A 23,426-nucleotide genomic window follows, 5' to 3' on the forward strand; every position below is an offset into this window, starting at 1 on the left:
ATGCGCATACGCTCCAACAGCAGCATAGCTCCATCACGCGCATACGCTCCAACAGCAGCATAGCTCCATCACGCACTATGCGCGCCCTCATGCGCATATGCGGCCACGTTCTCCTATGTGCCCACGCCCAGCTGCTCGCCAACACTCATTTGCACGCCAGTGCTCACCTGCGCGCCATCAACCTCCTATGCGCCATCGGTCTCCTGCCCGCGCCCATACGTGCACAACATCCAACTCCCCTGCACGCCATGCTACGCATCATCATACGCGCCAGGAAAAACCTGCGCGCCAACGATCTACTGAAAGTAGTACTTCTGGGAAGTCAACAATGCTGGCTTCTCCCTCGCGCCAACCAGTACCATCGCGCCAGCCTTCTCCTGCGCGCATCCGCAAGGATACGCGCGCGCACCCTGCACACGCTCGCCCATCCTCTCCTAAGGATGGGCGCCAACATTCTCTCACGCTCCGTCACACCTCACATGATTCAACTGCGAGCGGACGCTTGGGATCTTTCTCCTGCACGCCGCCCTACGGCTGGTATAGGTGCGCGCGAACTCTCTCCCGTGCGCCCGCGCACTCAACGTGGTAATCCTGCTCACCCGCACTCGCACAAATACTCTCCCGCGCACACCCGCGTGCCAGCAGTCTCCCACGCGCAGCCACGTGCCAGCAGTCTCCCACGCGCGAGCCCCGATATTCTCCCTCGCGCGAGCCCCGATATTCTCCCTCGCGCGAGCCCCGATATTCTCCCTCGCGCGAGCGCCATTGTTCTCCCTTGCGCGAGCGCCATTGTTCTCCCTCGCGCGAGCGTCATTGTTCTCCCTCGCGCGAGCGTCATTGTTCTCCCTCGCGCGAGCGTCAATATCCTCCCGTGCACGAGACTACTGAACTACGCATGGTAAGGTCGCCATTGCCTCATCTCCCCCCACCCCCGCCCCGCAAGCGCATACCACCGCGCATTGTGGGAGAAGGGAAACATCGAGAGGGGTCCAGGACCCCAAAGCCACCATAGGTGAACCCAACAATGATGGGAACTCCTCCCAGGGATCCTTCAATCCCTGTCCCTTCAAGGGGTATGTCTGACAGCGCATCTGTCAGCCAACAGCCTTGGTTTGGTACACTGATCAGAGCCGTAACGCAGGCTCTTAAGCCTGTCTTCTCTGAATTGGGACACAGAACCATGGCTTCTTCTACCCCTTTGAAGAGAAAAAGAGGAGTTCCAGACGTGGTCACTTCCCCAAGGGCGAAACTGACTCCACATAGACCTTCGCGGCAGGTTCCTTCAATTCCTCAGACTGCCTCTCCTTCCCTTTCGGACGAAGATTTCCCGTCCCCAAGGGAATCACGCGAAGAGAGACTTTCCCCCATCTCACCAATGGGGGAAACCTCTCCTCGCGCCGCGGGGTCTACTCAGTCGGGAATTGAAAGGAACATGCCACCCTCGTCAATGTTGGAGTCCTACATCCTTCCCAGGAAGGAATCTAAGGACTCCAAAACCTTGCCAAAGTCCTCTACTAGGACTAGGATGGAGCCAGCTAGCCACTCAGGGAATGCCCGTGACACTCCCCAAGAAGAGCTGTTGGGGATAGAAGGAGACTTCGCTGCAAGTCCTACAGCAGGAGGAGACCAGTAAGAGTCGGAATATGCGTTTTGGCAAGTTCTGACTAATGAGGGCTCTCAATGAGTTTTCAGACCCAGAGATCCCTCCTTGCAGAGGCGGATTTAGGTTGTGCGGGGCCCTAGGCCCGGTGACCTTACCGGGCCCTCAAATCAGTGTACGAGCGAAGCGTTAAAATAAATTAGCTTTTTAAACAATATTAAATTTATTGAAATTTAACCAAATTACCATTTCACAGTTGAACATTACCCATATGAGTTTTTGAAGCTCAACAATAAAAAATAACTATAATAATATACCATTAACTAAAGAGATAAGCGTTGAAATAAATTTTCTTTTTAAACAATATTCAATATATTGATAATTATCCAAGTGACCATTTCACAGTTGAACATTACACATTTGCTTTTTTGAAGCATAACAAAAAAATTACTATAATAATACACCATTAACTAAGGAGATCCCCAACTATAATGATGCACCATTGAAAAATAATAACTTCAATAATACACCATAAACAAAAGAGAATACCGTTTGACTGAAGTGAGTGGCAAAATGAGTGGGTTTTGTTTATTGCTTGCAATTTGCACGGTACACTCAACTATTTCTCATTAAAAAAATGATTTTTTTCGAGCCTTCTTACTTGTAAACTGTTTGATGACATCAGTAAAATCAAGCACCCTTAATTTTTCATGCTCAATGCTCAACAGGGTGAGTGAAGATAAGCGGTTCTGCCCCATGGTGTTTCTTAGATAATTCTTTAGTAGTTTCAGCTTGGAGAATGATCGCTCCCCAGTGCAGTTTGTGACAAACATGCAGAGATAGAGTCGTAATACAATTTCAACATTAGCAAATGTTTCAACCATGTCATGTCTGTGAATTATCTTATACATTTCTAGTTCCGGACTTTGTCTTTGTGCAGCTTTTACACCACCTAATGAAGGAGCACTTTCAGATGAACCTCTTGGAATGGATTTCATGAGGTGTGCAAACTGTAAAAGCTCCGACTCCAATCCCGCCTCCAAGTCATTAGGATATGAAGACACAAGCTTTTCAGCAGCTGCTTCAAGTTCAGTGTTTGTTTTTTTTTGAGATTTCTGATAAAAACCCAAATTTCTCTTGAAGGTCGCTGTAAGCTGCAAGGCGTTGTGTTAGGGCAGCATAGAGCTTGTCAATGATTGGCAAGAAAGCAGTCACTCTAACCATGTCTCTCCCTGTCAGCGTAACATCCTCCACCGAGTCTAGTTCATCGTGGTGACGCTTGCGCTTTCTCATACGCTGCGACTGCCTGTCGGCGTAGTATGCAACTTTACCAGTCACGTCACTGGGATCACACTTAGCCATAGCTTTTGCTTCAAAATCATCGAACTGGGATCTCAGGTCTTTAACAAACTGTAAAAGAGACTCCAGCAGTGTGACAGCTGTGTTGAGGGAGATTCCAGGTTTTTGCAGTTGAATACTGGCACTCTGAAACCTTTCCAATACTGTATCCCAAACTTCAAGAAGAATCACTGTTTCAAGTTTTTTCAAACCTTTGAGAAGACCACTTGCTTCAGCTCTTGTTTCAGCTGGCTGATTCTGATCCGAGGAAAACTCTTCCAGAACAATGATGTTTTCTTTGTGTGCTCTACTGAGAGCAGCTACAGCATCTGCTCGTGCTGACCAACGAGTGTCTGAAAGTTTTTTATCAACTTTCAACTTCTTATCTTTATTAGTCTCTATTACCTCACGGTGTCTCCTCCAACGATAAGTAGATGCGACAAGGAAGGAGTACAAGTTTTGTATCAGACCAAACAATGACACTGTAGCAGGACAGCTTTCTGCGGCACACTTACCCACCAAGTTTAAGGAATGAGCCATACATGGTATGTACTCAGCTTCACTGCACTCGTTCTTGATTATCTGTTGGGTTCCCTGATATTTACCAGACATGTTGCTGGCATTGTCATAGGACTGTCCTCGGCAGTCGAGAACTGAAATGTTCTTCTCTTTAAGAAAATCAAGAACAGTTGTAGCAATATCTCTGCCAGTGTGGCTTAGCATGGGAATAAACTGCAAAAACCTTTCAACTGGACCTGTAGTAAGCAGTACATAGCGGATTGTAAAACTAAGTTGATCCATGTGTGAAATATCTGGTGTGGAGTCGACAGAAATTGAGAAGTACTTTGCTGTTTTTACTTCATCTGTTATTGAGGACATAACCTTTTCTGCCATTATTCCAATGACTTCCTCAGAAATGACATGCGACAAGTAGGAAGTATGTCCACTACCTTTGTTTGCATGTTTCTTGATATGTGCTGCCAAGAAACTGTCGTATATGCTCAGCAGCTCTAGAATCCCAAGATAATTTCCATTGTGTGCTGATCCAATTACTTCATCCTTACCCCGAATGGCTAGCCCGCGTTCGCAAAGTAGCTTTAAAACATCTACACACCTCCTCAATACTGCCTGCCAGTACTCACAGTCACTTTCATATTGTAGCTCTAGATTAGAGTCAATACGGACACCCGTAGTCTTTCTATATATCATGTCGACCATACTTTTCCTGTGCTGATCTGACCTACTGTGAGATTCTATGACATACCTAGCGTTCTTCCAGCCATTGAAGCCAGTTGTGAATGAGCTTTGCACCTTTGACAAAAGCTTGCAAGGAAAACAATACACTTTACCAGTTGTTTTAGAGTAACAGAGCCAGTTAAGATTAATTTCTTAGCCAGATAATGAATGAGTTCGAGTGAATAATGTCTTTGTACAATGACGGGTTCTGTTTAGATCTTTCACAGCTGACTCTTTAAAATCACCATCAATGTCGACATTCTGCACTTCCCTTTTCAACCAATAGTCACACACATTTTCAGGAATTATTTTAGGCCATAATCCAAGATCATTTTCAAATCCTTGTTCAGTACCGGTATTCATAGCTTTCACTTCCTCTTGTGTCTCCTCACTGCGCTCAGGATCAATTGCGCTAACTACATCTGGTTCAGACCGTTCAGTACTCGCTGTGGCTGCACTTGGTTTGTTCAAGCTAGCACCAACACTTGTACTTGGTTTGTTCAAGCTAGGACCAGATTCAGTGTGAATTTGTGACTTTGCAGGTGCAGATACTGTTAGATATGCCAACCATTGAGTTATTTTTAGTAGTTTTTTTACTCTTTCCTTTTCATCTGCCTTTTCTTGTCGTTTGACAGAGCCTGCTTTATACTTTCTCCCTTGATCACGATTACGACTTGTTGATTTCTCCATTATGCCTCAGTGGTCAGTGCAGCCTCACTACCTTATCCTAAAAATGAAAAACATGAATAATTATTAACTATAGATATTATGGCTCTACCCACAGTAGATATTTAAAATGTAACTAGGTATATGAAATGACAAAAGTAGGTAGTTACATAGATACGTAGATGCTAATAAAAGTTGGCTATATATAAAAACATTGGCGAAGTATTTATTATTACTATTATTATTATAATGATCAATTTAGGCGACCAACCAGAAAGCAAGAGATGCATACACCCGAAGGCCTAGTTAACGGCACATCATCGATGATAGAAATAAAAATATTAGAAGAAACATTGATGAGGCAAAAAAATTAACATGGAAAAACTAAAACGTTGAGAAACTAGAGAGAAAAAAAGCATTAACGTGTTTTTTGAAAGTATAACAATCATTTGACTTGACGACATCATTAGGAAGGGTGTTCCAAACATTAACAGATGAGGGATGAAGCAACGAGAAAACTGAGACGTGTTCGACAGTAAGAGAGGTAGAACCTTTTTTTGTAACTGATGTTTGACAAGTTAGTCTTTTCCTGTTTTTGTCGACAGGCAAATAGAAAAGGTTTCAATCAATGAAATTCACACCTGAGCAGAAATGAGCCGGAAGCTACGTCAAGAAGTCAGATGAGACCACTGCGCTCAGAAAACAATGAGAGTGAACACTTCAGGCAGAAAGAGCAAACTGATAAAAAAAGCATCCTAGCACAAAATAAAGCACACAGATGAGAGTATTCGTGAAAATAATTGCACAAGATTTATCATGAGTCATTAATGCATACATGTAAGCATGTGCATACAGGGTTCAACAGCCAATCAGAGTGCAGATTGAACGTTAGTAATCGCGCCACGTGGACCCAACAAGAAGCAAAGAAAAGTCCACTGGTCCACACACAATGAATATTATTTACACAATTTATATGATAGATTGACAGAAAACCGAGCTTGCATTATTGCATCAACTTGCGAATTCGAAATGTTGCTTGCAAGCAAACTGTATGAAATTCAAAGTCATTGAACCGATAAAGTGAATATAACTCACTTTCATGCATACTAAACACCACATTCATTGCACAGCTCAAATGCTGCGAATTGCCAAATTGCAAATGCCTAATTGCCAAATTGCAAATGTTGTAATTGCCTGTGTAGATGTTATTTCGCAGAAATTCATTGACACAAGTGTGGAGAAATTTTTTTACATTGATTATAAAGTGCCCACGCCGAATTATGAATCAAATTTCGCGGGGCGCTAGGCTATGGCCTACTCACCCCCCCCCCCCCCCCCTAAATCCGCCGCTGCCTCCTTGAGAGGGCAAAGACTCTGTCTTGGACTGTGTCTTTGGTACTCAGAAACCCTCCAAGACCAGTGTAGCACTGCCCTGGTCTCAAGGGGTTAAGAGTAACTTCCACGCTGTGGGGTAACAGCACCTACGGTACTCTGAAAAGCTGATCTAAACTGTCTGCAGGTAGATCCATTCCCTTGTGTAACATCCCCATACCCCCTGGGGAGGTGGGATTGGGTAACATCTGTGGTTGATTCTAAGATTCATACGTTTCTGAGAATTCTTGCCTAGACTTGTCACACTGCTAGTATCTCACAATCACACAGATTAAGAAGTCTTGCCTAACCTTGTCACACTGCTAGTATCACACAATTACACAGATTGCTCAGCCACTATCCGTGCATAGCATGAATTGTTTAGCGAGGTATCAGGGTTTCTCCCTGTTATGTGCAGAGCACGTAAAGGAAAACCCCGGGTCAAAGAGCAGACAGTTGGTTTGGACTTCTACCCTCCTAAGGGTAAGTCAATCCTTATAAATAGTGTGGGTTTGTGTTAGTGGTGGAACAAATAACAAATTTGTGTTTTTCCTAATGATACAAACCTGTAGTTATTTATGCAAATTGGCCCACCATCACCTGTCTCCCGATAAGTCTTGCCTGCAATAAAAGGTGACGATACAACACAGGTGTGTGTGTGAGCAGCTACCACCCATCCACCCCGCTAACCAGCGGGTGGGTGGTTTTATCTCGCTAAAAGTTTTAGGGCTAGACTTCAACCTTTGCCGAAAGTATAAACCCTATAAATAGCTACAGGTTTGTATTGTTTGGAAAAATACAAATTACTTTCAAATTTGTCATCTTTTCTCATAACCTATACATCCCTCCCCTCTGGGGGGACCAACCAGCCAGTTATTGTACTCAATTTGTTTTGTTAGAAACCTGCACCTAGTGGTCCTTGTAAACCACTTGAAGTTACTGAATTCATTCTATCTTCATCGTTAGTGAGTGATGGTAGGTCTCCTAATTTTGCTTAGGTCAAGAATAGTAAAGAATGTCTTCTGCTTTTAAAATGCATTTGTTCCAACACGGAGTACTTACCTCGAACTACTTTCTTAGGAGTATCTGGGATCTCCTCCCAACCGACCAGAGTTTTGTGTAGTCTACTCTATACCCATTTTCTATGAGGGGTAACCTCAAGCGGAGTGATACGCGCCCTGAGGCTAACCCTGGGTCAGAGAGCATGCCTGCTTAGGTTTCGACCTCCAGTAAGTTCTCTGGTCGCTTCGCGATATCATCTCGCCGCTCTCCTTAATCCCAGTGTGACTCTTTGTGTCTCACGTGGTTCCTTTGTGCTTTTCCTGTGCGTTCTTGTGTCTCGTAGTGCTTCCTACTGCGTTATGGAGCATCCCCGCCGTTGTCCTGGGCCTATGGCCGGTAAATCCTGTGGAGCGTTTCTATCGAAACCGGAAGTAGACCCGCACTCTTTGTGTTCGTCGTGTAGGGGCAGTGTGTGTTCCCCTACGGCACGTGTCCGGAGTGCGTGTCCTGGATCGAGATGCAGTGGGTGCGTTATGGCACCAAAAAGAAGAAGGCGACGAAGAAGTTGCCTAGGAAGTCGAGCATCGCTGCTCCCCTTGCTTCGCCGGGCGTGTCGTCGGGCCGAGCTTCCCTGCTACCCTCCCCTACCCAGAGTAGGGGACGAGGTAATTCCGTTGCGGGGAAGAGGCCCGTGGCCCTTCTCCAGGAGTCTGATCTGCAAGATAGTGGGGTTGTGGCATTTTTATTAGGCAAGTGTGGGGCCTGAGGGAGGGTCGGGAGTGTGTGTGGGGGACGGAGTACTGGTGCAAGCAGGGCACGTCTCCTCTGATGACCCTATGTGGGGGAAAAATGTCCCTAATTCTTCTCCAGCCTCCTGGATTTGTTTTTCAGGAACTTCTGCAGCCGAAGGTACCACTGAGAAGGAACACTCGCTGACATCAGACCCCCTCGCGTGGGTACCCCTGAAGACACCCTTCAGGTCCCCGCTGAGAATGGAAGAGGGCTTCAGTTCCTGGTCCCCCACTGAAGAGCGTCCGCGCTCCCCTCCAGCGCCATCTGCTATGTTTCTGGACGTCTTCCTACAGGCCCCGCCGCCAGTCGAGCGTCGAGGGATCCCTCCTACGTCTTCGCGTGAGTCGGGCCTACAAGTCGTCGGGTTCGTCAGTCGAGGCTTTTTCCTGCTCCTCGGAGGACGAACCCCGGAGAAAACACAGAAGACATCGAGAGAAGTCCTGCAGGAGGCACTCCCGTTAACGTTCCCGCTCCAGATCTCGCCACAGGAGAAGACGCTCCGGATCCCCCAGAAGGAAATGGAGGAGAAGTGGCTCCCCATGCGAGGAGTGGGTGGTTATACCTCGCAGCAGACTGTTGAAGTTAGCAGCGGTCCGAGGCTCTTCGGGTTGGCGCCCTAGAGCCCGTTCTCCGGAGAGATACTCTTCCAGTAGCAGATTCGACCGACGGAGGGAGTTGTCGTTCCAGATCCCAGCCGACCGGCATAAGTCCGCGAAGGTTCCGGCTCCATCCGCCCAGCGGAGAGAGTCGCCCCTTCGGTCTGGCAGCCGCGTCCAGACCTTCAAGACATCCCTGAGCCGTCAGGATCGTGAAGGACGGCTCCCCTTGTCGAGTAGACTCGCAGACACGTGGTCCTATGTGAGGAAGGATAGACCGAGGAGGGAGGCCTCCGTCTCGACAGCTATGTCCGTTCTTCAACCAGAACCCCAGGAGATGGAGAGGACCAAGGCTTTGGCTTCTCCCCGTACGGAGGCCTCCGACGGAGGTGCCCCGTCGCATGCAGCAGTTCGTCCTGCGGAGGGGCTGGACGATCAGGGGGAGGGCTCTACAGCGGAGGTATCAGCCTATCGCAGAGTGATAGGCCTCATCTGGAGACACCACAGGCTAGACGAGCCCGAGCCCTCCTCCGAAGAATTCTGGCGGTTCAGTCTCAACAGACTGGTGGATGCCCCCATCCAGCAGAGACCCTCCCTGGCCCTTCCGCTAGCCAGGGATGTGAAGCTAGGTAGAGCCCACGTAGACAAGATTGTGGCCAACCACACCGAGGCTCCCAAGAACCAGAGTTCCTCTAAACTACTACAGGGCCTGAAGTCCCAGAGCAAGTTTTACCTTCCGGAGGGCCACCGTGCAGGCGCATGTACCCAGGAGCCTGCACTCGCCGTTTTGGGACAAGGAGCTGCGGAGTGGGCTTCTACCCTGGTGGGCATCCAGGCATCGTATGACCTCACGGTCCCAGAAAATCAGGCCTTACTCAAGGAGCTGATTAGCTCGGGAGGTAAGGCCCTGAAGTTTCTCTCATACCAGTCATTAGCACCGGCCGCCAACTGGGTCCTACGGAGGAGGGACACGGTCCTTAACAAGATAACCAGACGGCTCCCCGACAGAGAGGCGAGGTCCCTGACAAGCCCAACCCTGTGGGATGACTCGATTTTCCCCCTGAAGGCAGCTGAGGAGTTGATTGAAAGGGTCAGAAAACTCAAGGACCAGGGCGATCCCAGACCTCCCCCAGTGAGGAGGCCCGCGCACAGAAGGTCGACCTCCGATGTTCCTCCGCCATCTCGGGCTACTCCTAGCCAGACCAGGAGAGACACCCCTACTACGGCCTGGTCACAGTCCTCTCAGCCCTCCCGTAGGGGAGCAGCCTCAGCTCAATCCTCCTATAGGCCTTCGTATGCAACGTCCAGAAGAGGGCGTTCAGGCCGCGCCTTTAGGAGATGATAGGGAGGGAGGCCCCCTACTCCTGCCGAAGCCTCGGGGGGGGGATGCCTCAAACACTCTTGGCAATTATGGAAAGACCACGGAGCAGACCCGTGGACCGTGGCAGTCCTGAAGGAAGGGTACAGGTTACCCTTCCTAGCGGAACCCCCACCTCTGATACCAGATCAGCAGGCAGGGTGGCTAGCCCCCAAGGACCCCTTGAAAAAGACAGCCCATAGGAAGAAGTCTCAGCGATGTTGGCAAAAGGAGCGATGGAACCAGTCAAGGACCCTGGTCCGGGGTTCTACAGCAGGCGGTTCCTGGTGGAGAAGGCGACAGGGGCCTGGAGACCGGTCATAGACCTCTTAGCCCTCAACAAATTCGTGTGCAAGACCGACTTCAAGATGGACACTCCGAAGTCGGTCTTAGCGTCCTTGAGGGAAGGGGACTTCATGATGTCAGCAAGACCGACTTCAAGATGGACACTCCGAAGTCGGTCTTAGCGTCCTTGAGGGAAGGGGACTTCATGATGTCAGTAGACCTCAAGGATGCCTACTTCCAAATTCCAATTCATCCATCCAGCAGGAAGTACCTACGGGTGAAATGGGGTACCCAGACGTTGCAGTTGAAGACCCTCTGCTTCGGGCTGTCCACAGCCCCTCAGGTCTTCACAAGGGTCTTCACGACGGTCTCAGCCTGGGCACACGAACAGGGAATTCGCCTGATTCGGTACCTAGACGACTGGTTGTTACTTTCAGCTTCAGAGGAAGTACTGAGGGAACAAGGCACGAAGCTTTTGCGGTTCTGCAACGTCCTGGGTATCATCATCAACCTGAAGAAGTCCCAGTTGATACCCTCCACCAGGATGACCTACCTCGGAATGGTTCTGGACTCCCGGTTGGCGAAAGCCTTCCCCTCCGCGGAGAGATTAGACAACCTAGACCGAGTCCTCCGCCCCTTCCTGTCAGACCAGCCCAGGAGAGCGAAGGACTGGCAGAGACTGATAGGACACCTTGTGTCATTAAAGAAACTGGTCCCCCAGGGCAGGCTGAAGCTCAAAGAGGTCCAGTGGAATCTGAAGGAGAACTGAAACCAGAGGGACTCCCCCCACTAGGTGATCCCGGTGTTCCCGGAGACGAAGGAGGTCCTGGAGTGGTGGTGCGGCAGGTCGAACACCCTCAAGGGAATGCCCTTCGCAGCCGACCCTCCAGAGATGCTCCTGTTCACGGACGCATCAAAGGGGTGGGGTGCCCATCTGCTCGGACGGTCAGCAAGAGGGACCTGGACGAACGAGGAGAAAGCCCAGCACATAAACGTGTTAGAGATGCGGGCAGTACGAAGGGCGTGCCTGGAGTTCGTCCATCTACTCCGGGGGAACACCGTGGCGTTGATGTGCGACAACGCCATGGTAGTGGCCTACATAAAGAAACAAGGAGGACTAAGATCGAAGGAGTTGTGCGTCCTCATGTTGGAACTGTTGGAATGGGTCGAAGTAGAACAGATCAGGATCTCAGCAAGGTTCATTCCGGGAAAAAGGAATGTCCTGGCCGACGGCCTCAGCAGGATGGGACAAGTAGTGGGTTCCGAATGGTCCCTGCACCCAGAAGTAGCCAAAACCATCATTCTAAAATGGGGGTCGCCGGTGATGGATCTCTTCGCAACGAGGTTGAACGCACAGCTCCCAGTGTTTTGTTCTCCTGTGCCAGACCCAAGAGTGGCGTTCGAGGACGCCATCCAACATCCCTGGGACAACCTCGACATTTACGCCTTCCCCCCCTTCGGGATGCTCAGACAGGTCCTCAACAGAGTAAGAAGGGCGGACAACCTATGGATGACTTTGGTAGTGCCCTGGTGGCCAGAGAGAGAATGGTTCGGGGATCTAAAAGAACTGGCACGACTTCCACCTTGGCCCCTTCCAGACAGGCCAGACCTTCGGCAACCACATTTCCAAAGGCTTCACGAGAACCCTCGGTCCCTCCGTCTTCACACGTGGAGGTTATCGAGCGTCTCCTGAGGAAAGAAGGCTATTCGTCGGGGACGGCAGCGAGGATGTCAGGCTACCTGAGACGATCATCGGCAGCAGTCTACCAAGCAAAATGGGCCACCTTTACTAAGTGGTGCGCCTCTAAGAACATCAGGCCCCTGAGGGCCTCCATCCCGGAGATAGCAGACTTCCTGGTTTATCTCAGGGATGTGTGGTCAACATGTCCATCCCGGCCATCAAGGGAGTACGGGCTGCTCTGGGTCAAGTCTTCCTCCTGAAGGGCATCGACCTAGGATCTTCCATACATCTATCGAGGCTCATTAAGAGCTTCGAGCAATCGTGTCCCCCGCAAGCTGTTCGGGTGCCACAGTGGGATGTGGGCAGGGTCCTGAAGATGTTGTCAGAGCCTCCCTTCGAACCCCTAAAGGACATCGTGGACAAGGATCTCACCCTCAAGACGGTTTTCCTATTGGCATTAGCTTCGGCGAAACGAGTAGGGGAGATACATGGACTGTCCTACGAGGTCTCTCACTCGAAGGGCTGGCGGGAGCTCACCTTCAGGTTCGTGCCATCCTTCGTTGCGAAGACCCAGAATCCGGCCGTGTGGGATCCCAGGTTTGAGGGGTTCTCAATACCAGCAATTCCTCATACGGACAACTCGAAGGACTTGCGTCTGTGCCCTGTCAGGGCCGTAAGAAAATACTTAGAGAGGACAGCCAGACTTCGGCCCTAGATCAAAAGTCTGTTTGTGTCCACGGCCCTGGTGAAGAAGCCAGTCTCGAAGAACACTATCTCCTGGTTGAGGCAGGTGATCATCAGGGCCTACAGTAAAGCAGGTATCCCCCCGCCGGGTAAGCCCAGACCCCACAACATTAGGGGTCTGAGCACCACGTTAGCGTTCGAGAAGAATATGGCAGTGGGCCAAATCCTGAGAGCAGGCACCTGGGCTAACCAGTCTACCTTCACTGCTCATTACTTGAAGGACTATTCAAGAAAATCCCTGGACGGTTTCTCGATAGGTACCATCGTTTCTGCGCTCCAAACGGTTTAAAGGTCTCAGATAGGACTCTGAGCCGGGATACAAGGACCCCTACTTTGGAAGGACATGGCTCCTAGGATTTCTTGCAGAGGTGAGTTACTTAGACACTAAGATGAGTTTTTTTGTGTAGTTTCCCCTATTCTCGTTTTTCCTTGGGGTCATCAAGACCTAGCCTCCTATCTAGGTCTTTGGATATATCTCAGCACGGTCTCAGAAGGTTTAAGGCCACTCCCACCTCCTAAAGTATAAGTCTCCTAAGAAAGTAGTTTGAGGTAAGTACTCCGTGTTGGAACAAATTACAAATTTTTAAGTAATTTGTATTTTTCCTAACAGTACTTACCTCGAACTACTTTCTGGTAATGGCCCGCCCTTCCTTCCCCTAGTGCCTTATGGAATTCTTAGAGACCTAAAACTACCAAGAACTTACTGGAGGTCGAGACCTGAGCAAGCATGCTCTCTGACCCTGGGTTAGCCTCAGGGCGCATATCACTCCGCCTGAGGTTACCCTTCATAGAAAATGGGTATAGGGTAGACTACACAAAACTCTGGTCGGTTGGGAGGAGATCCCAGATACTCCTAAGAAAGTAGTTCGAGGTAAGTACTGTTAGGAAAAATACAAATTACTTAAAAATTTGTGATTTTTGTGCCAAATGCTTCATTAATAGGTTGTTATTGGAAGACAGATACCCTCATACTGTATACAGCGTGTACAGGTCAACAGTGAACTTGAACTGAAGATGCACTGAATTTTCCAATTGTTTGGATGAGCAGTTCATCTTTCAACCTTATTAGTCCTACTGTATAGCAGGGTCAGCTATTGAAGTCAACTTTCTCCATCTTTTTCTATTCCTTACATCTTTCCAAAGTCATTCAAAATGTGTGGAATGACAGTTGAAATGTATCTCAATAAATGCTGCCATCACAGCAAAATTACAGGACTGTCAACATACAGCTGAAACTAATCTCCTTTCCAAATACTTATTTTCACTTGTGTCAAAATGTTTAAACGAAGACATGCACTGATAGTGTTTGGAGCGAGCATACAAATAATAAGAATGGTTTAGGAACTTTTAGTCAGAAGAGAAATGTTATGGAAGTAGGAGGATAAAGATGAATAAGTAGCCCTTTTGTTTATTCAGTACCTACACAATTTTCAAAACAATAATAAGGATATTAACTACAGTACAGTACAGTATTACAATTAGATTGAACTTGGTAAGTTAGTTTGGGCAATGGGGTGGGATGGACCAGATTTTCCGTTATTAAGGGAGAATTCGCTAGACTTATGAATTTTAGCAAAGGAAGGAAGTGATGTCAAGAGCTTGTGAAATTCACCAGCATTAAAAGATGAATAAACTTATGCTTTGTCCAAAGGTGGAGGCTTGTCATTTCTGTCGTCATCCCCCGGCATGATCAACTTGCAGAGCCTTCTCTGGCTTCTCTCCTGAAATAACAGTAAGATTCCTAACTTGATCTGCAACAATTGAAACTCACTTTCCCATGAGTGAAATGCACTCTTTACAATGATTATTTCAATCACAGTATTGTTCCCTACACAATATGTAAAGGAAATTGTGCTCATGATTTCCCAGAAACAATTCCTTTGCACATTACAAGCAGTAATTGCTTAGAAAACAAGGAGAAGACATCTTAATGTGCAGTATGTAAACAATCTGGAGAACGTCTGATCATTGCTGATACGACTGAGAAACAAAGGAGATAAACGAGTATCTGACACAGCAGTACCTGGCTTCTTACCACTTATGGGTAGAAAGTTTCATTTCTTTGTTAAGGGCATATATTTAGTGAAGGGGGAAAAATAGGAAAATGTTAAAAGTTTTTGGGTAAGTGTTGATTAAACTGAGCTTCTGGAGAAGAAACAATTATGATTATCAGGTGTGTATGGAAATAAGAAATTTTATTATTAAAATTCTATTTTTCATTTTCTTATTATGAAAATTTTAATAATTTCCTGCTCTGAATCATTAAAATACTTTTGCAGATATTATAAAATTCCTACTTGACATAGTTTTCGAGTACTGTATTATATCTGTAATTATTTTTTTATATAATGTATAATTATATTTTCAAGAGATGAATGACAGGGTTGCATTTAAAATACATGTACAGTAGTCAGGGAAAAGAAGTTATTTGCACCTTTTTCATCTGATAAAGAAATACCATGCAAAGATTACATTAACTAATTAGTTTTATTGAACAGGATGAAATATTTAACATAATTACTGCTGCAAAATTTAATATCTCTCTCTGCATTCATAATTTGGAATGATATATGTTTTGTGTCCACAACTGAATTCTAACATGTTCTTTTACAGTTGTGTGTTGCTCTAGTACTGAAAACGCTGTTGGCACTATGGGCATCTGGGTCTCTGCGCCCACTTGTTCTACGTTTGGTATATGATCTATGGACTGTTGAGCCAAGAACTTACACCTATCTTTCTCAACTCATCCATGACAAGTCTATTAACACCAATGAGATTCAGATTGCACGTGCTTATGTTATTTCAAGCGTTTGCAAATCAAAGTAAGTACCATAGTTGTTTTGATAGCCATACTTCAGCATCCATCCACCTCAGAATTTGACATTACTATTTGACAAGGGAATTTTTTTTTTTATTGGTCTTGCTAGAACTTTTATGAGCCAAGAAATGTCTCCCATATAGTTGTTCCACTTTAAACAAAGTAAACCATCTCAGGTTTACTGTATCTCTTGGTCGGTTGACATTCCTGTTATAATTTGCTGGAAACTTTTGTGTGCTCTTTACTTTCATATATATTTTAGTGAAAATGTTACCCTAGGTTGTATGAAAGCTATGAATTCAAATCAATCAATAAGGAAAGTTGGCATCCATGATAGAGCTTAAGAAGAAAAAGAAAGGCAATACTAGTGAAGTATGAATAGGGCATATAGGAATAGTGTTTTAATGCGCTACCATTTGTAAAATAAGTGGGGGCCATAACAACAATTAAAAGAGCACCAACATATCCCTGCATGTTGTAAGAGGAGACTAAAAGGGATGGGACAAGGGGACTGGGAATCCCTCTCCTGTAGTTACTTCATGTGAGATATCAAAGAAGAGGAGCTGGGAGGAGAGTGACTGCTCACCACACTCTAGTTTTGGGGTGTCTGAATGTCCGTGGATGTAGTACGATACAAAGTAAAAGATGTGAGATTGGAAGTATGTTTAGGAATAGAAGGATGGATGTATTGTCCTTGTGTAAGACCAAGATTAAAAGAAAGGATGAAGTGATAGAGTGTCTGGAATTGAAAGGGGAAGAGCAAGAGAGGGTGTTGCCTTATTGTTGAATGAATGGATGGTAGATAAAGTAGTTTCATCGATGGAGGTATAATCTAGGTTAATATAGGCAAGGGTTAGGTTAGGTAGGGAATGTTGGGCTTTTGTTAGCGCGTATGGGCCAGGTTGTGAGATAAGTGAAGAAAAGCGGAATGAATTCTGGAAAGAATTAATTAGTTTTGTAGAAAGACTGGGTAGAAGGAGTTATGTAGTTGTGATGGGTGACTTAAATGCCAGAGATGTAGAAGGTGTCATTGGGAAGTATGTCATACCAGGTGAAAAAGGCTTGGGTGGATGGATGGATGGAAGAAAGCTCTAGGTGATAGAAGAATAGATGTGAGAGAGGCAAGTGTGTGCTAGAAGTGGGAATGAATGGTGAGCAATTGTCACACTTGTTTCAATAGGCCCTGCTGCTCTCTCATGTCGCCTTGGTGACCGCTGAAGTAGCAGCAGTAGGGGATTCAGCATATGAAGTTTCATTTATGGTGGATAACAAGGGAGAGTGGACTGTGACACCCAAGCAGTTCCAACCAAACTCGGATGAATCCCTCATCAGGCTGGAAGGAGCAAAGAGAAGAAGAGTCCTTTGTTATTTCTTTTTTTTTTTTATGTCAGCTTCCCCCCAAAATTGGGGTAAGTGCCTTGGTAGATAGATTATTATTATTATTATTAAATGCTAAGCTACAACCCTAGTTGGAAAAGCAGGATGCTATAAGCCCAGGGGCCCCAACAGGGAAAATAGCCCAGTGAGGAAAGGAAATAAGGAAATAAGGAGATAAGGAAAAATAGAACATTTTAGGAATAGTAACAATATTAAAATAAATATTTCCTATTTAAAATATAAAAACTTTAACAGAACAAGAGGAAGAGAAACTAGATAGAAAAGTGTGCCCAAGTGTACCCTCAAGCAAGAGAACTCTAACCCAAGGCAGTGTAAGACCATGGTACAGAGGCTATGGCACTACCCAGGAATAGAGAACAATGGTTTGATTTTGGAGTGTCCTTCTCCTAGAAGAGCTGCTTACCATAGCTAAAGAGTCTCTTCTACCCTTACCAAGAGGAAAGTAGCCACTGAACAATTACAGTGCAGTAGTTAACCCCTTGGGTGAAGAAGAATTGTCTAGTAATCACAGTGTTGTCAGGTGTATGAGGACAGAGGAGAATCTGTAAAGGATAGGCCACACTATTCGGTGTCTGTGTAGGCAAAGGGAAAGAACCGTAACCAGAGAGAAGGGTCCTATGTAGTACTGTCTGGCCAGTCAAAGGACCCCATAACTCTCTAGCGGTAGTATCTCAACGGGCGGCTGGTGTAAAAATTGAAAATGATTGTACACTGGAACGAGTGCTGATAGTAGCGGGTGTTCAAGTGGAGTGAGGATCCCTCCTCCTCACCTTCTTTACCACCATTCCCTTAGACTATTATGTGCAGTAACAAGCAAACAATCTGGAGAAAGTCTGGCCAGTACCAGCACAACAGAAATTGGAGAGACAAAGTGACTGACACATTAATTACCACTTATCACTAGAAGCCTCCTTGCTTTGAATAAGAGCATGTGTTCTTTGAAAAGAAAAGCACGAGGGAATTTTTTATTTTAAAATGTTTATGGGTAAAGGTTAATTAAACTAAGCTTCTGGTGAAGAAGTAATATGAACATCACATGAGTATAGAAATAAGAAATTTTATTATGAAATTTTGATTTTCATGCTCCTTTCTTTCTATTGATAACACACCACTAATGTTCTTTATTTTTGTCATGATTCCATATCTATTTCTGGTCAGATAATGAACAAATGATTTTTTATTGTTTTCCTGCTGTGGAGTGATTAGTTATTTTGTGGAATTTGTATCTTTTCCCTCATGAGTGTCCCATTGTTAGAATGTCAAAAGTGTTATATCTTTGGAGTAATGTCATTCAGGCAAAAGTATATTATAATTGCTTAAAGGGCACTCATGAATGGCAGAGGCAAGGGACAGGACAATGTCCTAGAGACTAACCGTATATACATAAGATCAGAACCCAAGCCCTTTTCCATCAAGCTGGAACTAGGAAGGGCCAGGCAATGGCTGCTGTTGATTCAGCAGTTAGACCTATAGGCTTCCTCAAACCCCCCTCCCCCTTCTTTGCTCATAATGATGGTGAGGGTATAGACACTAATAAAAACTATCGAGCTTGAGCGGATTTTGAACGCCATCCAATAGATTGGCAAGGCAGTGACATTTCCAGTAGGCTACCCCAACCCTTGGTCAAGGTTTTATAATAATTATTTTGCAACAGCTCATCAATGCAGTCCACATTGTTACATCATGTACATTTTCCCCATAATGTTTGGTAGATTTCTGATGATTTACCTCAATTCTCATATACAAAGTGTAAAGCTGTAAATTTGATTTCATTAGGTTCTAATCTATCCTCGTTTCTCCCTTTTATGTATGGTAGCATTTTTATTATTTCTCTCCATTCTTGTCTATCATAAGCCAGAATTTTCAGTTGTCCAGTTTTTACCTGTGTATATCATCTAAAATTTTCCCCATTGGATAATGTCCTGCCATGTTTATATCTATAATTTTTCTGATTGTGTGCTCAGATCTGATTCTTGCTTACACAAACCATTATAACATATATTCTTGCTTATTTCTCATTTAAGGCATCATCTTTTGGCACACACTTACCATGAAGTCAAACCTTTTGTGGTCCCAGTCTTTTCCTTCTATTTTCTTTGTAAATGCTGATGTCGCCAAAGTGTATAGAAGCACAGTTACAGTTAAATTGTAGAATTTTACTTTTTGGAAGACTAGATAGTCAAATCTTAAGGGCCTCAACCCTCCTCCCCCATTTGGCCCTTTAATGAACATGATAAAGTGGGTAGAAGTGGGTTCAAAATCTATCCTAGCAGAAGCTACAGTGGTTCCACACTTATTACCTTGTTGCCAAAGAAATTTTTTCTCCCATGGCACCATCTGGTCACCATAACTCTTGCCTATCTGTGCACATCAAAAACATCTGTGTTGCTTCTTGGTTTCGATTAGTGCATATTATATACTAGTAGTTCAACAATTTATCTCAATTTTATCCAAGTTTTTGTTTCTTCAGTCCTCATGACTACAGCCCATTAGCCTATTGTTGTCCCTTAGATAACACATATTCTAATTATTCTGAGCTCTGACCCTGCACCCTAACATAATTGTTATTCCTCTCCACCTTTTCATTACAATGCAGCCACTGGTTTTAAAATATTTTATATTTTTTATTACATATATATATTTCACTTGCTATTTCCTTATTTCCTGTCCTCACTGGGCTGCATCCCAGTGTTGCAGCTTGTCTAGTAATGATGATGATGATAATAAGACCTCTATGACTCAGAAGAAGAGATTAATCCCTCCACATGTATATATAGTTTAGAAATTAGGGGGATAGAACAACACCATGTTATTAACATTTAAATCCAAATGTTTGCCTGCTGATATCACTCTTGGTTATTTGCCAATATGTTGAGAAATTTAAAAGTTGTCCTTACTAATGGTTTGAGTATGGCCATACAAAACTGAAATGTGAGAACAAATGCAAATATTACGTCTGTCTAAAGAGCACAAATTTATTTGTAAGTGTCCTGCCGACCAAATTATTTTCTATGTAAAGTTAAACATTCCAAATATTTTAGAATTTGCCCTTGATAAACTTTTGAAATAGATACACCTAAAATTGAGAGCGCCAAAAATATAAGCATTTGAAAGGCTAAACTAAGGCTAATGAGGTTGTTCAAAGTCCTGAATCTACATATGCTTCTTGTAAAATTTAAGGGTATCCTTAATTTGGCTGAACTATAGTACCAGAGGACTTTGGTGGAAAATCACATATCACTATCTCAATGAGTACACAAAAAACAAACCTTGAACCCATCCAAAGGACTTTTCTCTAAGCTTGGTCGTACTGCTTCATCTAAATGCGTCTCTTGAGCACATTTCTCTAGCTGCATCTAGATATGTCTCTAAGAATGGTTCTTTTTACTTTTTTATTTTAATGGCTGCTTTTCTGGTCTTATACATCAGGGGAACCCTACTCTCTACAGGACCATCACAGTCATTTTATCACATTGGGAGGTTGGGCTGTGGCACCCTAGCAGTACCAGCTGAACTCGGCTGAGTCCCTGGTTAGGCTGGAGGAACGTAGAGAGTAGAGGTCCCCTTTTTGTTTTGTTTCATTGTTGATGTCGGCTACCCCCCAAAATTGGGGGAAGTGCCTTTGGTATATGTATGTATTCCAAGGCATTCAGCATTTCACACCGCATATTGCTTGTTTATTATGGTGGCCTGATTAGTAACGTCTCTGTCTGGTGTTTGCCAGACAAGGGATTGAGTCCCACACAGATTCGTTAATTCGTTTATTGTCTGCAGCCTTACCATCCTTGTGAGGTAAGGCTGGGGGGTTTGGAAGAGCCTATAGATCTATCTGCTGAGTCATCAGCAGCCATTACCTGGCCCTCCCTGGTCCTAGCTTGGGTGGAAAGAGGTTTTAAGCACTGATCGTATAATATATGGTCAGTCTCTAGGGCATTGTCCTTCTTTGTAGATAGACCTTAAGACACTCTACTGGGCACAGAGAGATATCTTCCCTCAGTGGGCAGATTATCCAAGGACCCCACCTCTTAGTGGGTAGCTCATTCTTGGCAAGAAAAGCAGGATCAGGAAAGAGGTTCAGTTCTCCTGTCTAGAAACTGAATATGGCCTTCATTCTAGATAAGGCCACTATTTCACTAACTCTAGCCCTTGAGGCTATGACAAACAGAAAAAATAACTTTCTGTGTTAGATCCTTATAGTACAATTCTCATTATTTAGATTCGCAGCATGGTGCAAGACTTTGTCCAAAGGCCACATGATGGGCTTTGGAGGGGTTTCTGGCTTGACTCTAGCGCATGCTTTTAGGATCTTATTAAAGATTTCACTAGAGAGGTTCACTCCAAAGGTGTACATAAGTGGTTTAGCCAGAGCTGCCCTACACGAGGTAATCGTAGCGGAAGCAAGGCCTTGTTCGAGTAGGAATATGAAGAAAACTAGATCAAAATCTATCGATATTTCTGTCGGTTCCTTTGATTTCACAAAGGACACCCATTTCTTCTATGATGATTCCTATTGTCTCCTAGTCGAACTTGACTTATACTCTTTTATGAAGTCAACTTTATCCTTAGAGATTCTAAACCTTTTGTTCGCCGCTAGGGCGAGAAAATCGTGAGATGTAGGTTGTTGGTTCTTAATGATGAAGCGCAAGCTGTCAACTTCTGGACCAGATTGGATAATGCTGTGTCTGACAGAGGGAACAGCTTCAGTTTCAGAACTAGTTCTAGAAGTAGAGGGAACCAGTTGCTTTTGGGACGCTTTGGAGCCGCTACTGCTGCTGTCCTTCTGAAGGATCTTATCTTGTCGAGGACTCTTATCAGGAGGATGGTTGGGGAAAACAGGTAAATGTGGTTCCACTTGTTCCATTCGAGGGACTTGATGTCCGTTGCCTCAGCTTAAGGGTTCGTCTAAGGGGCTACATAACGAGGTAGTTTCTTGGCGTTGCTCATTGTGAAGAGGTCGGTCTGCAGTTCTAGGACTTTTTCCTAGGTGAAGGAGAATGGGTCTGCGTCTAGGGACCAATCTGTCTCTATGGGCTTTCGCGCATGTGGTGGGCTGTGACACCCTAGCAGTACCAGCTGAACTCGGTTGAGTCCCTTGTTAGGCTGGGAGGAACGTAGAGAGTAGAGGTCCCCTATTTGTTTTTGTTTTTGTTTCTTTGTTGATGTCGGCTACCACCCAAAATTGGGGGAAGTGCCTTGGTATATGTATGTATGTATGACTATCCCTTCATTGTTCAGGGCCAATCTGATGTGGATTGTTCTGTGAGGGGATAGTCTCTTCAACGTCAGGTAAACTGTCAGATCTTTCTAAACGTCGATATGAAAAGTTTTGAACTGGTACGACCAATTCTTTTGCAATTTTCTCTCATGAGAATGGCCACCTTATCCTTTCGAGGAGGAGTGTACCTCCACTGATGGTTGTGGTGGTTGCAAAATAATTGTTCGTGCTAGGCTCTTGGCTGTTAACCACGGCCTTAACAGCGTTCGCAATAGGGTCGGGGCCAGCCTTGGTTGATCTCTTTGAACTTTTGATGCGTAGCTTCTCCAGACTCTTAATGCATCTTCTAGACGTGCCTTTAGCCTGGGTCTGTCACTGGCGCAAACTGGAGAGAGTGCAATACTCATTCCTGTTGGCGTTCTGAAATCCTCTTGTGACGGATTAGTTTCTTGACAGATCCCTTTATCTCTCTTCCCTTCTTGAATAGAATGGAGAGATGGTGTGACTTTAAGTCCCATTGGATTCCTAGCCATTGGAACTTCTGAGCTTGAGGAAGGTGAGACTTCTTGCGATTGATGATGAAGCCCAGGTGTTCCAGAAACTGGATCACCTTGTTGGCTGCCTGCAGACGAGTAGTCTTGGATGCTGCCCATACTGGTCAATCGTCTAGATATGCTAGTAATTGAACTCCTTCGGAGTTTAGCTGCTAGATGATTGTGTCTGCCGGCTTCGTGAACATCCTTGGGGCTGTATTCAGTCTGAAGGACATTGCTTTGAAGAATCATTTCTTCTGTAGCATGAATCCTAGGTAGGAGGAGAAAGGGCGGCTCAATAGAAGATGCCAGTGAGCATCTGTTGGGTCTATTGAGGATGTGTTTGCTCCTTTTGGTAGAAGTGTCCTTATGTGTTGCCAAGAAAGCATCCGGAACTTGTTCTCGATGAACTTGTTGAGTGGAGACAAGTCTAGAATGACTCTGAGTTTGTCTGAGTCTTTCTTGGGAACACAAAACAGCCTTCTCTGGAATTTGATGGACTTCGCTTTCCCTCTTACCTTCTTGTTCAAGAGTTCTGAGGTATATTCTCACAAGGGGGTGGAGTGTTAGAAGAATTTTGGAAAACGGGGTGGAATTCTGTTCCATTTCCACCCAAGTCTGACTTAAGGTAAAAGGAAGTCGATTGCTTCACAACGTTGGGGTTAAAGATTGGTGACTGAGCCACCAGTTGTTGAGGGACCATCTGGAAAGTGGTCTGAGACTTCGTGGTCATAGTCACGGCAGAAAGTTGTACAGATCTGCATGGTCTCCTTACTTTTTTATTTTTATGCTGG

At 45.2% G+C, this 23,426-nt stretch overlaps 1 protein-coding gene across 3 annotated transcripts in view; it reads left to right on the top strand.

Annotated features, from left to right (window-relative positions):
• The window catches only part of LOC137622926 (focadhesin), a 252,821-nt gene that overhangs the window by 204,658 nt on the left and 24,737 nt on the right, over positions 1-23,426 (top strand). For all 3 annotated transcript variants that reach the window (XM_068353496.1, XM_068353495.1, XM_068353497.1), the window contains one exon: positions 15,282-15,490. In XM_068353496.1, the coding sequence (XP_068209597.1) occupies positions 15,282-15,490 (209 nt within the window). The remainder of the gene's footprint in view (positions 1-15,281; positions 15,491-23,426) is intronic.

The sequence above is a fragment of the Palaemon carinicauda genome, chromosome 30, assembly GCF_036898095.1.
Source record: "Palaemon carinicauda isolate YSFRI2023 chromosome 30, ASM3689809v2, whole genome shotgun sequence".
In the NCBI taxonomy this organism is placed as follows: domain Eukaryota; kingdom Metazoa; phylum Arthropoda; class Malacostraca; order Decapoda; family Palaemonidae; genus Palaemon; species Palaemon carinicauda.